At 39.3% G+C, this 19,087-nt stretch overlaps 1 protein-coding gene across 1 annotated transcript in view; it reads right to left on the bottom strand.

The window, feature by feature from the left end:
* LMAN1L (lectin, mannose binding 1 like) overlaps nt 1-18,784 on the bottom strand; it is a 652,875-nt gene extending 634,091 nt beyond the window's left edge. Inside the window, exon 1 of the mRNA XM_044077189.1 lies at nt 18,522-18,784. Coding sequence (XP_043933124.1) covers nt 18,522-18,690 — 169 coding nt within the window. The 5' untranslated portion in view covers nt 18,691-18,784. The remainder of the gene's footprint in view (nt 1-18,521) is intronic.
* Nucleotides 18,785-19,087: the final 303 nt, after the last annotated feature.

Raw genomic sequence — 19,087 nt, forward strand, 5'->3', positions numbered from 1 at the left:
TGTACATGTTGGTGTGAATGACCTGAGACGTACCTCCCTGGACTACATGAAAGGAGACATGGAAGAGCTCTCTGATCATGTAGCCCAGGCAGGTATGACCCTGACCCTGAGTAGCATCCTGCCCTCACCAAGAATGATGCCACAGTATAAAGAAAAAAATGAGCAACTTCAACAATTGGCTAAGTTTCTGGTGTCATTCAAAGGGGATCCAGTATCTGTCTGCCTGGGATGACATGCCCGACAAGCCATGTTGCTTCACAAGAGATGGCTTGTACCTGTCACCCTTAGGCTTTCAAATACTGGCAAAGGCTCTTGTCGTCCCCATAGTGCCTTTTTTAGGCAATGCTTAAAAGACAAACCTACCACCATAAATAGCACAAGTAACCAAAAACTGAGGGTAATGCTACTCAATGCCAGAAGTGTAAACCTCAAAATGCATGCACTCGAGGCACTCCTCAGTATGGAGAACATTGATATCTGTGCAGTAACAGAAACCTGGTTTAAGGCTCCAGAGAGCACCCCAGCACTACCAGGCTATAACTCATACCATACCTTTCGGCCACAGAACCTGGACCGAAACACAAAAGGGGGGGTGTATCCATATTCATCAAGGATACTCACACCTCCAGGTTAGTGGTACAGCACGATGCATCAGAGATCATCCAAGTGCAACTAACAATGGGCAAAACTGCAGTCCAAATTGTAGCTTGCTACAGATCACCCACCATGACCCAGGACCCCCATTCTGCATTTCTGGAGGCACTGGCAAATATGAAGTTCCTACCAAACACCCTAATACTGGGTGATTTCAACTACCCAAACATTAACTGGGAGAACTACTCAATTACTAACTCCCTTACCCAACACTTCCTAGAATTTATAAACTCGAACACCCTGGATCAACTGGTCAACACCCCCACCAGAGGGGAACAACATATTGGACCTGGTCATCACCAACATGGGTGACCAGTGTTCCACACCTGATGTCAATCCCTCGCTGGTTTGATCAGACCATAGACTAATCACTCTGGATATTCACATTCCGCCCCCAACCCCAGTCAAGGAAACCACCATGAAAAACTTTTCAAAAGCAAACTTCATGTTGCTTAAGACCGAGGTGGAAAGGTTCACAGCCCCCACGCCAATGGACAATGCTGTCCAAGCTGTTGAAACCTATACAAAGGCTCTCTATGATCATCTGCAGGAATACATGGATTGTGCTATCCCAAGTAAAACCAAGACTCACTCCTCCAGAAAAAGGAAACCAGTCTGGTGGACCCCTGCCATAAACAGGCTCTACAATAGAAGGAGGAAACTAGTGCCAATAAGAGAAAAATCCCTAAAAGGAAAAACCTCCCTGATCAGTATCAGCAAGAAACTACGATCCCTCATTAATTAATCCAAGGCTAGCTTCGAAAGAAAAATTGCCAAGGACTCCAAAGATAACCACAAAGCGTTCTTTAGCTATGTCAAGAACCTAAGTGGAAACTCACAGATCTGCTCAGAGTTGATACAGAATGGCACAAAATACACTGAACTGACTGATATTGCCAACATTTTGGCAGACAGGTTCAGTGTAAACTTCACACCCCTCTCACCCCCTAAAGGGCCCATAACCATACCAGAAGAATGTAAGGCCCCAGCAATCACCAACACACAGGTTAAAACAGCCCTACCCAAAGCCAAAAACACAGCCTCAATGTGACTGGAAGGTGTCCCAGGCTGTGTCTTACAAGAGCTCCAAAATGAACTAACCCCTCATCTAAACACACTGTTCAAACTCAGCCTCTCTACAGGCTACGCACCCACAGAGTGGCGCACAGCAATAGTTATCCCACTCCACAAAGGTGGCATCACAACGGACCCCAGGAACTACCGCCCTATAAGCCTGACTAGCCTGTTCTGCAAGGCTATGGAGCATATCATCATGGAACTCATTAACAGAGACATTGGGAACCTCCAAACTTTGGACCCCACCCAGTTTGGCTTTGTTAAGGGCAGATCATGCCTCATAAACCTGGTGGACTTCTTTGAGACAGTTATCAAGGCATTAAATGAGGGTAAGGAAGTCCACACACCCTACCTAGACCTCGCAAAGGCTTTCAACACCATTCCCCATTCTGGTATTATAGACAAACTCACCAACCTGAACATTAACCCCTATGTCATGAGATGGGTTGCAAATTGGCTCATGGACAGAACCCACACGGTGAGAGTTGCAGACCCTAGGTCTGACTCTAAACCGGTTACAAGTGGCGTCCCCCAGGGCTCAGTCCTAGGACCCCTCCTATTCGGTATATACTTCTCAGAGGTACAGGCAAGTGCAGGAGGACTTTGGCTGACCAAGTTCGCAGACGACTGCAAACTAGGGGCCATAATTGATTCTCAGGCTGATACAGACACCCTCTAGAAGGGTCTCACTGAGACGGATACCTGGTGTCAAAATCATGGCCTCAAGCTGAATGCCAAAAAAGTGCATAGTCATCCCCTTTGGAAAAAACAAAGTACCCGTGAACTACCACATAGGTGATAGTCCCCTAAATACAGAAAAGGTAATAAGGGATCTGGGGACCCAAGTAGATAGCAATCTCTCCTTTGATAATCATATTGCCAAGGTGGTTAGAAAATTCTTCTATGTGGCCCACCTAATCTCAAAAGGGTTCGCATCCAGAACAAAGGAGGTTATTGTGCCTCTCTACTCATCACTTATTAGACCCATTATAGAATACAATGCTCCATTTGGGATGTACCTTAAAAGACACCTGCAACACAGAAAGACCACAAAAGTATCTCACCAAGAGGATTACTGGCCTCAAACAGATGACCTATGCAGCCCGACTAAAGAAACTCCAGCTGTACCCGTTTCCATACCACTTACTCAGAGGTGATCTCTGATTGACATACAAGGCCATGTCTAACCCAGAATTGATGGATATGCTCCACCAAAAAAAAAAAAAAATCACTGAGAGCCACACACTCTAGGGATATAAACCTTACCACAACAATAAATAGGACGTGCTGGAGGGATAGATTCCTGACCCAGAGACTCCCCATGCTTTGGAACAAGATTCCAATATACATCAGGCAGAGCCCCTCACTAGCACTCTTCAAGAGAAACCTTAACGGGTGGATGGGAAACAGAAAATACACCCCTGGGATCACTTCATTGGCTCTGCTTGACAGAGGATCAGTTAATTAATCAATGGGGTGGCAGAAGCCGACACACTCTGGCTAGGCTTATAAATGCCCTCGGGCAGATAGCCTAGTACCTACCTATGAACCTATGAACATATATCCTTCAGAAAAGTCATGCTAATTGAAAACCTGTTATTCTATCAACTATCTAAGTTTGTAAAAGCAATATTTAAAAATTGTCCCTATTTTTGGGCCTTTGTCCCACTTTTACTTATGACTTTGTCCAGATTTCTTGCTCTAAGAGGTTGTCTCAGAGAAAGAGAAACACCCACAGGGAGAATCAGAAACTAATCTCTCCCTCTGAGTCTGAATCAGAGATCTGAGGAAAAAAAATGTTTCTGTCCCTGCATCTTCCTTTTCAGATTCAGAATCTTAAATCTCTTTAGGAAAAGGGGATTCTCTCTCTCTCTCTTTCTTTTTCCAGAAACTACTTTACAATAAGGATCAATAGTCTAAATTAAACCCTGAGCCAGACCCAGTAAACCACTCCTATCCAAGGATATTTGAGGAGGAGTAGATATGTGCTTGGTTTACTGTTTTTTGTTTTTTTGACAGGGAAAATGGGCAAGCTAGGTTAATAATGACAGCAGCTGATTCCCTAGGGATGGGCACAGCATTCTCACACAAGAGGGGAAACCTTCCCTGTTCTCTCTCCCAGGACCTGCAAGAGTGTCTCTCTCCTGCCCACTGAGGGGACCCCAACAGTCACAAAGGACATAGTTAAACCCTGGACCATAGTTACTGAAGGTGCTACACCAGAGGGATTTGGGTAAAAGATGAGTGGTCTGAGGTACAACAAATGGGAACAGCAGAGCCATGCACCTGTGGCTGAGGTAAATTGCTAGCCTGCTGTGGTGGTAAAGGCTGTTTGCTTAATTTATTTTCATTTTCTGGCTGGAAAAATGACTGATCATGGAACCGGTAGTCTGTTCCACGGTCAAGCCGAAAATGGTGCCTCTTTCCAAGGGAAGATAAACAGTAATGGCCAGTAAACACTACCAATCCAGAAATGTTACTTTTGGACAGAAAACAAAACACAGTAAAAAGGCAATTTAAAACACTATGCCAGCCCTACAAAAGAAAAAATAAACACAGTTTCTCCTCAGAAAAAATTTTTTCAGTTACTTTACACTCCTTTAAACTGACAGGAAAAAAACAAGTGCTCCATTTAAAAGTACATTACACTCTCAAGAAAAGACAATGCAGTTTTAAAATAACTTTGCTAAAGAAGAAAGTAATAAAACATCAACAAAATTAAGAAAATGGAAGTTTTTTCCTCCAAATATAACTTACCTGCCCAGCAAAGGAATGCACAAGCTGACCATCAATCCTTAAAAGTCTCAGAGGAGCATACTCAAGTGGCAGTGCACCTCTGAATGGCTTCACACCCAAACTTGTCTTTCACCCAGCTCAGCTTACGTTGCTTGACAGTTTGGGCATGTGGAAGGTGCCCATAATGTTTGGAAGTTGGCCGGCTGTTATATTCTTGGCAGAATATAACCCATATAGCTAAGGTTACTGCAGCAGTGATCACGTTAATGAACATCAGTCATTCCCCTCCACAAGGGTGGACCATAAACTGCCCTAGGGAACTACAGATTCATCAGCCTTACAAGCCTAATATGCAAAGCTGTGGAATGAATTATCATGGAAATGATAAACAAGAACACTGGTAACCTACAGACACTGGACCCATCCCAATTTGGCTTTGTTGATGGAAGGTCATTCTTACTTATCCTGGAACACTTTTTTGAGAGGGTAAAACAGAGCATACTTACGCATCTTGACCTAGCCAAGGCATTTGATACAATATCTCACTCAGGCATTGTTGATAAGCTCTCTGAGCTAGGCATAAATCCCTTCTAAATTTGCTGGATTGCCAGCTGGCTCAAATACTGGACCCAAGATGTCAGGATCAGTGAGACCATCTTCACAAAGAGACTGCTCATCAGTGTAGTACCCCAGGGCTCCATGCTAAGCCAGTTCCTGTTTGGCATCTACTTCTTGGAAGCCAAGTCTAATTTTCAAGGTCCCTTGCTCACAAATTTCACAACTGACTGGAAATTGGGAGCTATTATAGATCCCCCAAGACACCATCTTGCAAGAGTGTTTAACACATTCAGATGACTGGTGCCAAAGCCATGGCCTAAAATTCTGTATAAAAAATGCATTATAATGCCCTTTTGGAAACTGTCAACCCAAGTTAAGTACTCCACAGATGAAACACCCTCAAGAGTTTAACCAGTGGTAAGGAATCTGTGAACTTATGTAGACAGCAATCTGGCTTTTGACCAACATATACCTAAGATAGTAAGAAAATCATTCTATGTTGCCCAACTTATAGGTAAAGAGTATGGCATCCAGGTCCAAGTTATATTACCACTCTACTCGGCCCTTATAAGACCTGTCATTGAATACAGTGCCCCCTTTGGCATGCATCTAACCAGACATTTGCAACAGTTGGAACACACACAAAGGTTTCTCACCAGGAGAATTCAGGTCATGAATACCTTGTCCTACACTGATCACCTAAATTCTCTGTCTCTGTATTCAGTCTCCTACTGGCTACTGAGAGGGGATCTCTGTCTGACTTTCAGAGCTGTATCTGTTGCACATCCACAAAACAAACAGTAACAGAAACATCAGTCCCAGTTGTATTTGTGACATAAACAGAATGTGCTGGAGATACAGATATGTGTCCCAAAGAATCCCACACTATGGAATAAGCTCCTAATCTATGTAAAACAGAGTTCTTCCATGACTCCTATTCAAATGAAACCTTGACAAATGCATGGGAAATCATAAATTTACCCCCAGTCTGGCCCCCACATCCCTTATGGACAGATGCTGTCAATAAGAAAAGTGTTACCCTAACTGACACCCCCTACAAATCTTTAGTTACCTCCCTACTAACATGCACCCCCATATAGATGCCTGTGATATTCAGGATCACAAATGGTTTGGGGTGCACAGCTAGGCTTGTAAGGGCCCTAGTGGTTGTTAGCTTAGTAAAAACCTATGAACTGAAAGCACATTCCAACATATTCTCTCTTCACATATCTGTAGACCACAAAACTGAATTCCTTAATGAACTCACTTGCAAAGAAGAACCTCATAGGTGTATAGAACCACAAATATAAATTTAATAACTGTCAATAAGCACTTTTGTTCCCTCAATCTTTAGGGATTTCATCAGAACTAACATTCAAACTAAACAATTACAGATTTAAATAATCTTGCCTTAAAGCTCCATACACAAATTGTAAATAAAATTTCATACTTTTTTATTCTTTAATTAAAATCAGTGGTTAAAACAATATTAGTATAGCAACATCAAACAAATATACTGTCCACTTAACTTTTCTTACCTAATATTTAATATTTAATAATAGATGTTAATATTAATAAGTCACAACTCAGTTGCTTTTAACTGTAGTATTGCATTAATAGAAACTCCTTTTGTCTGTTTATATATTTCACCATCAAAATACAGAAAGTTGTTACTCAAAACCACACTCATCATATCTACCAATAATTTTAATGGTTTACTATCATTATGTCGGACCGGACTCGGTCGAATGCTGCTTGTGTCGACCCACGTCCACAAAAGTTGACAATGCCGAATCCCGACATTGCCAAAGAATGTCTTGAATGCAACCACGGAATGGGCTTTAACATGGGTCGAGATAGGGGTGATATTTGTACTTCGACAATGTCAGGTTCAACATTGTCACCATTCGACCCCCTGCCTTTCGTTGAAGTGGATTTGTCCAAATCCACTTCAACATAATGATAGTAAACTAATTGTAATACATGTTAAAGGACTCATGGGAACTATTGGAAAGGTTAAAACAAGATTTATGGGGTAGGGATGATTATTTTGTAACTATAGATGTAGTGGACCTGTTTTTATGTATTCTACAAATTATCGGGTTAGATTATTTCTAGGATGCTCTTACTGAGTGCACATTTTTAAGTAATGACAAAGTAAAATTATTGGTAGACATGATGAGTGTGGTTTTGAGTAACAACTTTCTTTATTTTGATGATGAAATATATAAACAGACAAAGGGAGTAGCCATTGGGGCAAGTTGTGCTCCAGTATTTGTCAGTCTAGTTCTCACTTCTTGGGAAAATAAATGTGTTTGTTTCAGATTTTTATAAATATTGTAAAATCTACCTCAGGTTTTTGGACAACTTATTTATAATATGGACTGGTCCACTAAAGGAAATGGAAGAATTTATTAGTTACATCAATTCATTGATATAATTTTTAAAATTCACGTCACTTTGATTGTAGTACCATTAATTACTTGGATGTTACTATTAGTAAAGGTGAACTAACACATATCATAAACCAACTTTTAGTAATACTTACTTGCATTTCAATAGTCTACATCCCTATAAACAAAAAAGAATTCAGTGAAAGGACAACTAATTAGATTATCAAGGATGATATCAGAAGATGGATTTTTATAGCTGAAAAGGAGCAATTGGTAGATATGTTTCTGGTGGATGATATCTGTAAATCAGTTATAGAGTTGAGAGGTATTAAATACATCCCTCTTTTAGAGCACAAGTTAGAAAAGTGTATGGCTGGCAAAGAGGTCAAACAGTTTGAAAGGGCACTGGTGATTCCCTACAAGAATTCTGGGAGCATTCTAAATATTATCAAGAGAAATTGGAGTATAATAAAAATGTGATGAAAAGTTATTTAACCTCTTGGGTAAGGATCCCCAATATGTATTTAAAACAGGACATAACATCAAAAGTATATCAGAAACAAACAAAATTTTAAATAGGCACAAAGTTCAGAAACTGCATGGTACAAGAAAGTGCGAAGCATGCAGGGAGTGTCAATATATATTAGAAACTGACACAGTTATTTTTAAATAATAAACAAAGATAAGTGGTATACTTAAAGTCAGGGAATTGCAAAACTGTAGAGGATGTTTAGCTGTGTGTACTGTATGTTCTGGTTTTTATGTTGGTAAAATAGAAAGAGCTCTAAGAGTCAGAATTTACGAGCACTACTGTGATATTAATAGGCGCAATGAGAATAACATACTATACAAGCATATGCTAAATTGTAAAGAATTTCAGAGATTTTCTTCTGCCATATTAGAACAGGTATGAAAGGATTCCAGGGGTGGGATGTGGGATTTTCTACTGGAGTACAAGGAGCTTACATGGCAATGAAGATTATGCGCCCACCTAGCCCCAGATCTTAATGAAAATGTTTCTATTTATGTAGTAGTACAGTTGAAAGTAACTTTTGACATTAATATTATTTATTGTTAAATATTAAAATATTAAGTAATAAAAGTTAAGTGAACAGTATATTTGTTTGATGGTGCTATACTAATATTGTTTTAACCATTGATTTTAATTAAGCAATAGAAAGTATGAATTTTTAATTACAATTTAATTTTATATGTAGCTTTAAGGCAAGATTATTTAAAACGGTAATTGTTTAGTTTTAATTTTAGTTCTGATGAAGTCCCTGAGATTGAGGGGATGAAAATGCTCAACTTTTATCTTTTTGACAGTTATTATTACTTGCAAGTGAGTTCACTAAGGAATTCAGTTTTGTGGTTTTCAACTGTTTTTTTGAAGGCTTTTTTTGGGATTATCTGTTGACCTACAAATGAGCCAAACATTACAGATGTATTTTTTGCATTTTGCCTCTAATTTAATATACTTTATAGGTCCAGCCCCGCGTTCTCATTCTTATAAAAATGGTAGAACCTCTTCCAACTAACCAACTGGCTTGAGAAAATGAACTAATTCTTAAATACAGTGACATTAAAAAAATTATAGTTGGTACACACAGAAGGTATGAAAGTTGTTGATTAAGTTGGATTTATGGCTTTTCTGATAGGGACATGACTATCATAATCTTTATTTGTGTGTGTTCTCAGTTTCATTTTTTCTGCTTACATTATAAACTGTGTGAAACAGACCATTGGGAAGGTAAAGCAAATACTACACAGAAGCCGAGAACTGTAAAGAAAAAATACCAATTCAAAAAAGAAGGGAATGTCAGAAATGAAGATACGTGGACTTACAGATAGAAGGAAATCTGTACACTGGATAAGCAGTTCTGAGTTCATAGGTAGGTACTAGGTTATTGGCCCAAGCGCCTAAGTAAGCCTAGACAACAAGGTAACCTGGCTTACACAACCCAAGAAAGTTAATTTCTTGTACCCCTGTTGAGCAGAGCCACAGAAGTGATCTCTGGGGTATATTTCCTATTTCTCATCCATTCATCAAGATTTTTCTTGAAGAGTGCTAATGAGGAACTTTGATTGATATAGATGGTAGCTTGTTCCAGTGTACAGAAAATCTCTGGGACAGGAATCTATCCCTCCAGCATGTCCTGTTTATTGTGGTCACAAGGTTTAGGTCCCTAGACTGTGTAGCTCGGAGAGATTGGGATTTCTTTAGGTGTAGCATGTCCAACGGCTCTGGGTTTAACATAGCTTTATATGTTAAGCAGAGATCTCCTTGGAGTAGGTGATATGCTACAGAGTAAAGCTGGAGTTTTTTGAGATGGTCAGTGTAGGTTATCTGTTTGAGGCCAGTAATCTCTTTGTGAGGTACTTCTGTGACATTTCCAGCTGCTGCAGATGTCTTGTAAGGTACATTCCAAAAGGGGCATTGTCTAATGGGTCTAACGAGTGCCAAGTAGAGAGGAACAATGACCTCTTTCTTCCTGGATGGGAACCCTTTTGTGATGAGGTGTGCCACATAGAAGGATTTCCTGACTACTTTGGCGATGTGATTATCAAAGGAGAGACTACTGTCCACCTGGGTCTCAAGGTCTCATCACATATTCAGCATTAAGTAGACTGCCATTCACGTGGTAGTTCATGGGTATAGAGTTTTTATCAAAGGGGATGACAATGCACTTTTTGGCATTGAGCTTGAGGCCATGCCTCTGACGCCAGGCATCTGTCTCAGTGAGGCCCTTCTGTAGGATGTCCACATCATTTGGGGACTTGACTATGGCTCCAAGTTTGCAGTCATCTGTGAACTTTATTAGCCAGAGGCCTTCTGTGTTAGCCTGTACTTCAGAGAAGTAGATACCAAACAGGAGAGGTCCCATGAATGAACCCTGTGGTACTCCACTTGTCACTGGTTTGAAGTCAGATTTGGAGTACAGTGTGGGTTCTGTCAGTGATACAATTGGCAACCCATCTTGTGACATAGAGATTTAGTGATCTTAGCTATAATTCCAGAATGGGGGATGGTGTTGAAAGTCTTGGTGAGGTCAAGATAGGCTGTGTGAACCACCTTACCCTCGTCTATGGCTTTGGTGACTGCCTCAAAGAAGTCAATCAGTTTCAGAAGGCATGATCTGCCTTTCACAAACCTGAACTTGGAGGGGTCCAGAGTTTGGAGGTTACCAATGCTTTGTTTATGAGTTCCATGATGATACGTTCCATGGCCTTGCAGACTAGGCTCGTCAGGCTAATAGGGCGATAGTTCCCAGGATCAGTGGTGGCTCCCCCTTTGTGGAGTGGGATAATTGTTGATGTGTGCCATTCAGTGGGCACAAAGCCTGACATGACACTATGATTGAACATGGTGCATGGTGAACATGGTGGGGAGCCAGTTCATTCTGAAGTTCATGTAAAATGCAGCCTGGGATGTTGTCCCATCCCATGGATGCTGTGTTTTTGGTTTTAGAGAGTGCAGCTTTTACCTGCATAGATGTGATTACAGGGACTCTACATTCTTCCTTCTATAGATATGGGCCCTTTAAGGGGTGAGAGGGGGGTAAAGTTAGCACTGAACCTATCTGCCAGGATGCTGGCAATATCAGTTGGTTCTGTAATTTTCATGCCGTTGTGCTGTAACTCAGAGCAGATCTGGGTATTGCTATTGAGATTCTTGACACAGCTACAGAATGGTTTGTGGTTGCCCTTAGAATCAGTGGCGATTTTGTTTTTGTAGCTAGCTTTGCAGGATCTTATAAGGGATCTCAGCTTCTTACTAAGGCTGACCAGGGAGCTCCTCCACACATGACATTTTACTCTCTTTTGCAATAGATTCTTCCTTCTGTTGTAGAGTTTGTTTATGGCTGGGGACCACCAGATTGGCTTCCTTTTTTTGGAGGATAGCGTCTTGGTTCTGTTTGGGATAGCACGATCCATGCACTCGTGTAAGTGCTTATAAAGTGCAATTGTACAGGATTCAGTAGTTGTAACTGTATTGTCCATCTGCATGGGTGTCATAACATTTGCCACTTCTGCCTTAAGAATCATGGTTGGCTTTGGAGAAATTTTTTTACCATGGTTTCCTTAATGGTAGGTGGGGGTGGGATGCGGATATCTAGGGTGATTAGCTTATGGTCGGATCTGACCAATGAGGAGTTGACTTCAGGTGTGGAACACCGGTCACTCATTGGTAATGACTAGGTCTAGGATATTGTGGATAAGTTGATCCAGGGCATTGGAATTTATGAATTCCAGTTAATTGGCAGTTGTACTATCATTGTAAGCCAATTTCTCCAACACATCTGGGGTAATATTTTAGTAACACTGTTATGCAATATGTAGAAGGTAGAGCTGGCAGCTGTTAGAGGGGTTGTAGCAAAAGGTACCTATAGTCTACACTGTAAAAAAACAAAATAATTCTTCTAGCTTATTTATAACCTGCAGTTAAGGTAAATTGCAAAATGTTTTCCCATTTTTTTATTTACATAGTACAAGAACACCTTTTTATTTCCTATGAATAAATAAATAAATGAAAGTAAGTGCTATCCATTCTTTATCTGTAATTACTTTCTTCAGGAGTTTGCTGTGTGTACTTTAAATTAATAAAGGGACATGGTTTGTATAATTAACCTTATCTTCAAATATAATAATTAATCATGTATTTCAATAACAGAGTATATATATATATATATATATATATATATATATATATATATATATATATATATATATGCAGAAGAGATTCACATCAAGGCTGGTAAAACAGCATGATGCACTAGAACTTCTCTATGCCCAAATAACCATCATAAAAGTCCAGTACCATATATTAGGTAGCTAAAGAACTCCCTCTATGACACAAGAAAACTACAATGCCTATCTACAGGAACCAGAATCTCACAGTATTAAACCTAATAGAATGTTCCTAAGTGATCTAAACTATCCAGCTATAGACTGGGAAACCTACACCACAACTAATGCACAAGTACAGGGATTCATGGACTTTGTCAATACAAATGTCCTGGAATAATTTGTCAGAATACCCACTGGGGAAGTAAAATCTTGAATCTTGTCCTTATTAATATGAGAGCATTTTGCACCATCCCTTGTTGCGAAAAAAATGAAAACACTGTCATCTGTTTTACCATGTCTGCCAAGAGATTTGTGTATATTCTCGGATTAACTTGTATTGTATGCCAGCATGTCTAATTGTGAAAATGTAAATAATTTTTTTAAATGTTGAGTATATCTCTGTTTAAATAGAATGTTTAAAGGATCTGTCAGTGTTTTAATACATTTCTAATTGCACATTTGTGAGGGAGATTCTAAAGTACTGTAGAGAATCAGCTGACTGGTAGGTGATGTCATTAGACGTTCCTGGCTGCTAGGTGATTATTTGAACAGCTGATTGACAGGAAAAAGAATGTTTTGAAACAGCTGACTGTTATTTTTAAAAATAAGACAGTTGAGACTGTTAAGCTGTGCAGTTAGGTAAGTTTGTCAAGTACTGAGCAGTTTGTGAACAGCAGCTGTTTTGCGAAGAGTTGCAGTCAGTTACAGTGCTGTGCAGTGATACCCAGAGAAAAGAGAACTCAACAAAAACTTTAAGCCTGACTTTGCCTTACTGTTATGTTTAGATTACATCAGGGACAGTATTCTCTAGTTAGATTAGGAAAGTTTAGTTATTCAGATAGAGTTTTTCTAGAATGATGGACTTCTATCCTACAGTTTAATTTTAAATTTCTGGTGATTGAATTCTGGTGTTTATTGAGAGTTATTGATTTACCTTCTTGTAATCATTTTATTTATTATTAAATGTTTTCATTACTTTGCATTGTGACTGGAAATCAGTGTATTCTTTACAGATTAGAGAGTAATTATACCTGTTTGATACTCCCCAGATCACCTCAAAGGCCTGGTTGCTTCTGGTCATAGCTACTATTTATTTTGATATTTAATTTTCATAACTGAACACTCCTTTGGAAGGGCATGAAGACACTCTGGTGGCAGCATTACTGCATTATTTTCAGGAAGGAACACAGCTGAAAATCTGTGTCAGGCTTTCCCAGAAGTGTTTGGATGTGTGAGGATTTAAATTTACTTTGAGTGTGAGTGTACCAGAGGTCTTAAACTGGGACACATGGCTCTGAAGTGTGTAATAAGGAGTTACATAAGGGGTGGACACAAGTATACAGTCCATTTCCAGATTACAGAGTGTGTTCCTGTTGTGCTCTTAGGGGAAAATTGTGAAATATTACTCCTGTTTAAGTGACAGTCTCACATTGGAGTCAGTAGTGAGGATTGAAGTTCCTTAGTTACTGACCCAGGATAGTAAAGGACGTCACAGTTTATTGTTGGCAATCTGGTTGGGTATTGGCCGGGTGTCACTTTAATTGTTGGCAGTCTAGTGGGATATAGCCAGATGTCAGAGTTGTGTGTCTTCATCACTTGTTAGGTCTGACCATAAAGCAGTCTCCTTCAAAACAGAACTGAAACCAGAGATCCTTTCCACCCAAGGTGCCTTCACAGATTTCTTTAAGACAAACTACTCAATCCTAAGTGATACATTGGTAAGCTTAAAATCCCCACCAAACCTAGTTAACTCCACTGAATATGCAGAAACATACATTACCACACTATACCAGCAGGTAAACAGCTACATAGATGCAGCTGTACCCCATAAGAGCAAATGTGGGCTAAATGCCAGAAACAAACCCACATGGTGGAGCCATAATATCAACAAGTTTTACAATAAAAAGAAAATAATTTTGACAAACAGTTAGAAGAGTAAGTCCCAGAATGTTACAGCCTTTATCACTGAAATATACAAAAAAACTCACGAGCTTAATAAAATCCAGTACAGCCAAGTTTATGGCTAAAATAGCTATCCAAGCCAAAGACAATCCATAAGGTATTTGTTAGTTAAGTAATCTCAAAAGCACAACGCAGCAATGCGCTGAGCTGATTGTGAATGATATTACCTACACTGAGGGTGAAGATACAGGGAAAATCCTGAATGATAAATTTAACGCTACCTTTACCCTTCTCTCCTCTCTATCCGCCCCTTAATGTATACATGAAACTGTCTTGCCTCCAGCTATTGCATAAGACCAAGTCCTAAAAGTGCTATGAAAATCTAAAAGTACTGCTTCAATGGGCCCTGGCAATATCACAGGATGCATCCTAAACCAAGTAAAGCACTATTTAGCCAGAACCTTACAATACTGTTTAATCTCTGCCTCCATGCAGGTTTTGTTCAAAGTGAATGGAGAACAGCTGCAGTCATTCCCTCATAAAGAAGGACCTTTCACAAACCCAGACAATTACAGACCCATAAGCCTGACCAGTCTCATATGCAAAGCTATGGAAAGACTTATTATAGAACTAATCAATCAGGACATAGGGAACCTCCAAACACTGGACCCATCTCAGTCTGGATTCATCAAGGGCAGGTCATGCTTATTCACCTGGTGGGTCTTTTTGAAAATGTCAGTAAAGCAATGGATGAAGGCAAAATGGTACAAACCACATACCTTGACCTAGCCAAAGCTTTGACTCAATTCCCCACTCAGGCATAGAAGAAAAGTTAAATAAACTGAGAATAAACCTCTATGTCACCCACTGAATTGCAAACTGGCTCAGAGATTGGATGCAGGAAATCAAAATAGGGGAAGTTACCTCCACAAAGTGACCCCCCAGGGTTCTGTGATGGGCCAATACGAAAGGCCTCCGGCCGACTGAAAATCAGAAGCAGGCATTGAATCCCCAAGTGACTTATCCATCCCACAGGAAGTTTTGTCATACATAAATAGCTGGTGGCAAATTCATGGACTGAAACTAATTGCCAAAATATGCATTATTGTATTCTTTGGGAAGTCATATATACCAGTGGGATACCACATTAACAATACACCCCTAAGAGTTGACCCAGTTATTCAGGATTTGGGAACTTATATGGACAGTGATCTACCTTTTGATCAACATGTGTCCATTGTTGTAAGAAAGCCCTTCTATGCTTCACAGCTTATAAACAAAGGGATTGTGTCTAGATCTAGGGATGTCATTGTCTCCCTTTACTCAGCACTCATTAGACCAATCATTTAATATAATGACCCCTTTGGCATGTATCTGTCCAAACACACAAAATAACTGGAACGCCCACAGAGATACCTTACTAAAAGGACACAAGGCCTAAATAACATGTCCAACAATGACTGACTCAAAGCCCTGCCACTGTACTTGGTATCCTACAGACTGCTAAGAGGAGACCTGTGTCTGGCATACAAGGCATCCTCTGACATATTACTGATCAATTTATTGTAAATCAGCAAGTCAAATGACATCAGAAATACTAGGTCTAGGGATTTAAACCTCTTTTGCAACATCAACAGAAGGGATTTGAGGCACAGGTGTATCTTGAAAAGGACACAGCTGCTCTGAAATAGACCCCCCCATCCATATAAAACAATGTTCATCACTGAGCATATTCAAGTTTATCCAAAAATAAGTATAGGTGAGTCAAACCACCACTGTCCAGCCAAATAAATGTCCAGAAGATATGTAAAACAGCAAACAGTTTATTGGAAAAAGGATAGAGCTTTTGCAGGGTTACCGCTTCATCAGACCAAATACAAATTGAAAGTGAAAATCACATATTTTTAAAAAAGTACTCAGCCAATCAGTAAGAAACAATTAAAACTGACCCAATTAAAAAACAAAAATTATCTTACATCATCTTCTGCCGAATATAACAGACTTAAGGGAAGTGCCACAGTTAAGGCCTGGAGATTCATAAGCTCTCAGTGAGATAATCCACTTTAGTTCACATAATTCAACAGTGTTGTTAAAATCACCTCTCCTTCTGCTGGGATGCAGCACTTGCAGAACCCTAAACAGAAAGTTACTATGGCCTGGATAGATAAGGCATGATTAGCTAGGGCATTAGATATAACCTGATTGCATATGTTTCCTAAATGCTCAAGAATTCTTTCCTTCAGCTGGCATGTTGTCTTACCAATGTAAAAACCATTACAGGAAGCGCATGTAGCAAGATAAACTAAGTTCCCACTCCTGCATGTTGCCACAATTCTAGGTGTAAAAAAACATCTGGTGACAGAGTGCGTAAAACAGGGATCTGGAGAAATAGCAGAGCAAGCTTTACAATTATAACAGGGAAGGGTACCAACCTTCTCTGAGGGTGTGGGACATACAGACCTTGGGCCATAACATAAAAGCCTTTTAAGTGACATGTTATTCCTGAATGTAAAGGAGGGATAATCTCCCACCAACCATCTTACATTTTCATCTGCTAAAAGAACAGGCCATTTTTTTAATAACATTACAGTAATGTATATTATTAGAATATTTAAAAGATATCCTGGGAGAGAGCAACCCATACTACCAACATTTCTTTTATTCGTAGTGTGATTATTTGAAGAAAAATAGGGAGCACCTCCAGTACTTAAATATTTAAATATTCTAATAATATACAACTATGTACTTGTAACACCATGTAGGTAATTTTAGATGGGTACTTCTGTTTCAAGAAGAAAATGTTTGCCTTAGCAGCTGGTGGCAAACAATACCAATACATTTTGCCTGAAAGCAAGAAGTTTATTAAACCAGCCTCTCCTGCCTTTTGTGTCTCTTGTTAAATATTAAACTCTAGCTCTATATCTATATACATATCTATATCTGGTGCAGCAGTTAATGTTGTCACCTCACAGCAAGAGGTTCTCTGGTTCGATTATTCTCGGTTGTCATGCCTACTGTTCAGAGTCTACATGCCATCCCTGTATTCACATGGGTTTCCTCCATATACTCCAGTTTCCTCCCACATACCAAAGACGTGTTAGGAGTGTTTATCCCCGGGCCTCTGCTGAAAATAGGTTCTTCCCTAGTCAGACTTTCCCCATCAACAAATGTTAACTAAATAAATAAATATAAAGATTCCACCTCTGGAGATGACCCAGACATTAACAGACAACAGCACATGTGCTCCATATTCGTAAACACAGCAACACAATTAAGGAACCGATAACACATTCAATGCAAATGACAAAACACAAGACCAGTGTTTCTCAGGTAATATTATACTAGTCTTTGGGTAATTAACATTGTGCAAAATAAATGTTATACTGGCTTTAGAGGGCTGTCTTGTAGAAATCATTAGGTAGAAAAAAAGCAACTTTATGAGTGTACTAGGAAGCTGTTTTGGCCCAGTTTGGGCAAAAGTACCAAATGAAATCATAATATAATTAACTCATTTACGTGTATGTATGTTTGCATATTTAAGAGTGCTATGTTTACAGCATTATTATCAGCTTTCCATAAAGCTATGACTATCCATCCTCAGCAAGGCATCTGTGGTGTTAGTATCTGTAAATCAAAAATTCACTTTTTTATGTAAATACATTTGGTGAAAAATGAAGACTGTGACTGGGAGTACAGAAGTAAGAAATATTCATTAAATAGTGTCTGAATAACTCTTTGTAACAGTTTTCTCGCATACTAGAAACATAAATGTCATTTAAGATTCCACATCTGGAGATGACCCAGGCATTAACAGACAACAGCACACATGCTCCATATTCGTAAACACAGCAACGCAATTAAGGAACCGATAACACATTCAGTGCAAATGACAAAACACAAGATCAGTGTTTCTCAAGCAATATTATACTGGCCTTTGGGTAATTAACATTGTGTAAAATAAATGTTATACTGGCTTTAAAGAGCTGTCTTGTAGAAATTATTAGGTAGAAAGAAATTACTTTGAGTGTACTAGAAAGTTGTTTTGATCCAGTTTGGGCAAGAGTACCAAATTAAATCATAATATAATTAATTCATTTATGTGCACGTTTACATACTTAAGAACACTATGTTTACAGCATTATTATCAACTTTCTATAAAGCTATGACTATACATCCTCAGCAAGGCATCTGTGGTGTTAGTAATTAAAAATTCTCTTTTTATGTAATTACATTTGGTGAAAAATGAAGATTGTGACTGGGCATACAGAAAAGGTAAGAAATATTTGTTAAACAATGTCTGAATAACTCCTTGTAACAGTTTTCTCTTATACTAGAAACATAAATGTCATTTACCTCCATAATGGCTCCAGAAAGGGATTCCTCCCTGTTGATAAGTTAAATGTGGTCCTTTGAAACTGTATTTGTACTCAAATCTACGATGGATACTGGAAACAACATGTTGCACATAAACAGAAAAAGTAATGAAGAATAAAAAATGTACCAACAACAAAGTACAAGGCATTCTGTTCCCTGTACTGGAAGTAGTATGGCTTACGTCAGAGAAGGGACCAAGTAAAATGCAACCTTACAGCTACAAGCCAAAGATGGAAGTCTGCTAAAACATGAAGGACAGAAAGTAAAACACACACAAACACTGAACTACCTGATCAGGCATTCTGTGATTGGCTGGAGTAGGAGGACATGACCTCAGTCAGCAGCCTTGTCACATTTGTAAACAAAGTAGCATTAGGCTTAGATAAGATCTGAGCCATGCCAACAAATGTCACTGAATGTTGCAAGACATACTAACAAAGATATTTGCAATCAATAGCAGACTGGGCATTGCATGAATGCACCTCTGGTAATCTTAGTTCTTTCTTGCATGTCCCCCCAAACAATGTCCATACATTCTAAAAGGG

This window comes from Protopterus annectens, chromosome 7.part0 (assembly GCF_019279795.1).
Source record: "Protopterus annectens isolate FY-2018-M chromosome 7.part0, PAN1.0, whole genome shotgun sequence".
Classification (NCBI taxonomy): Eukaryota; Metazoa; Chordata; order Ceratodontiformes; family Protopteridae; genus Protopterus; species Protopterus annectens.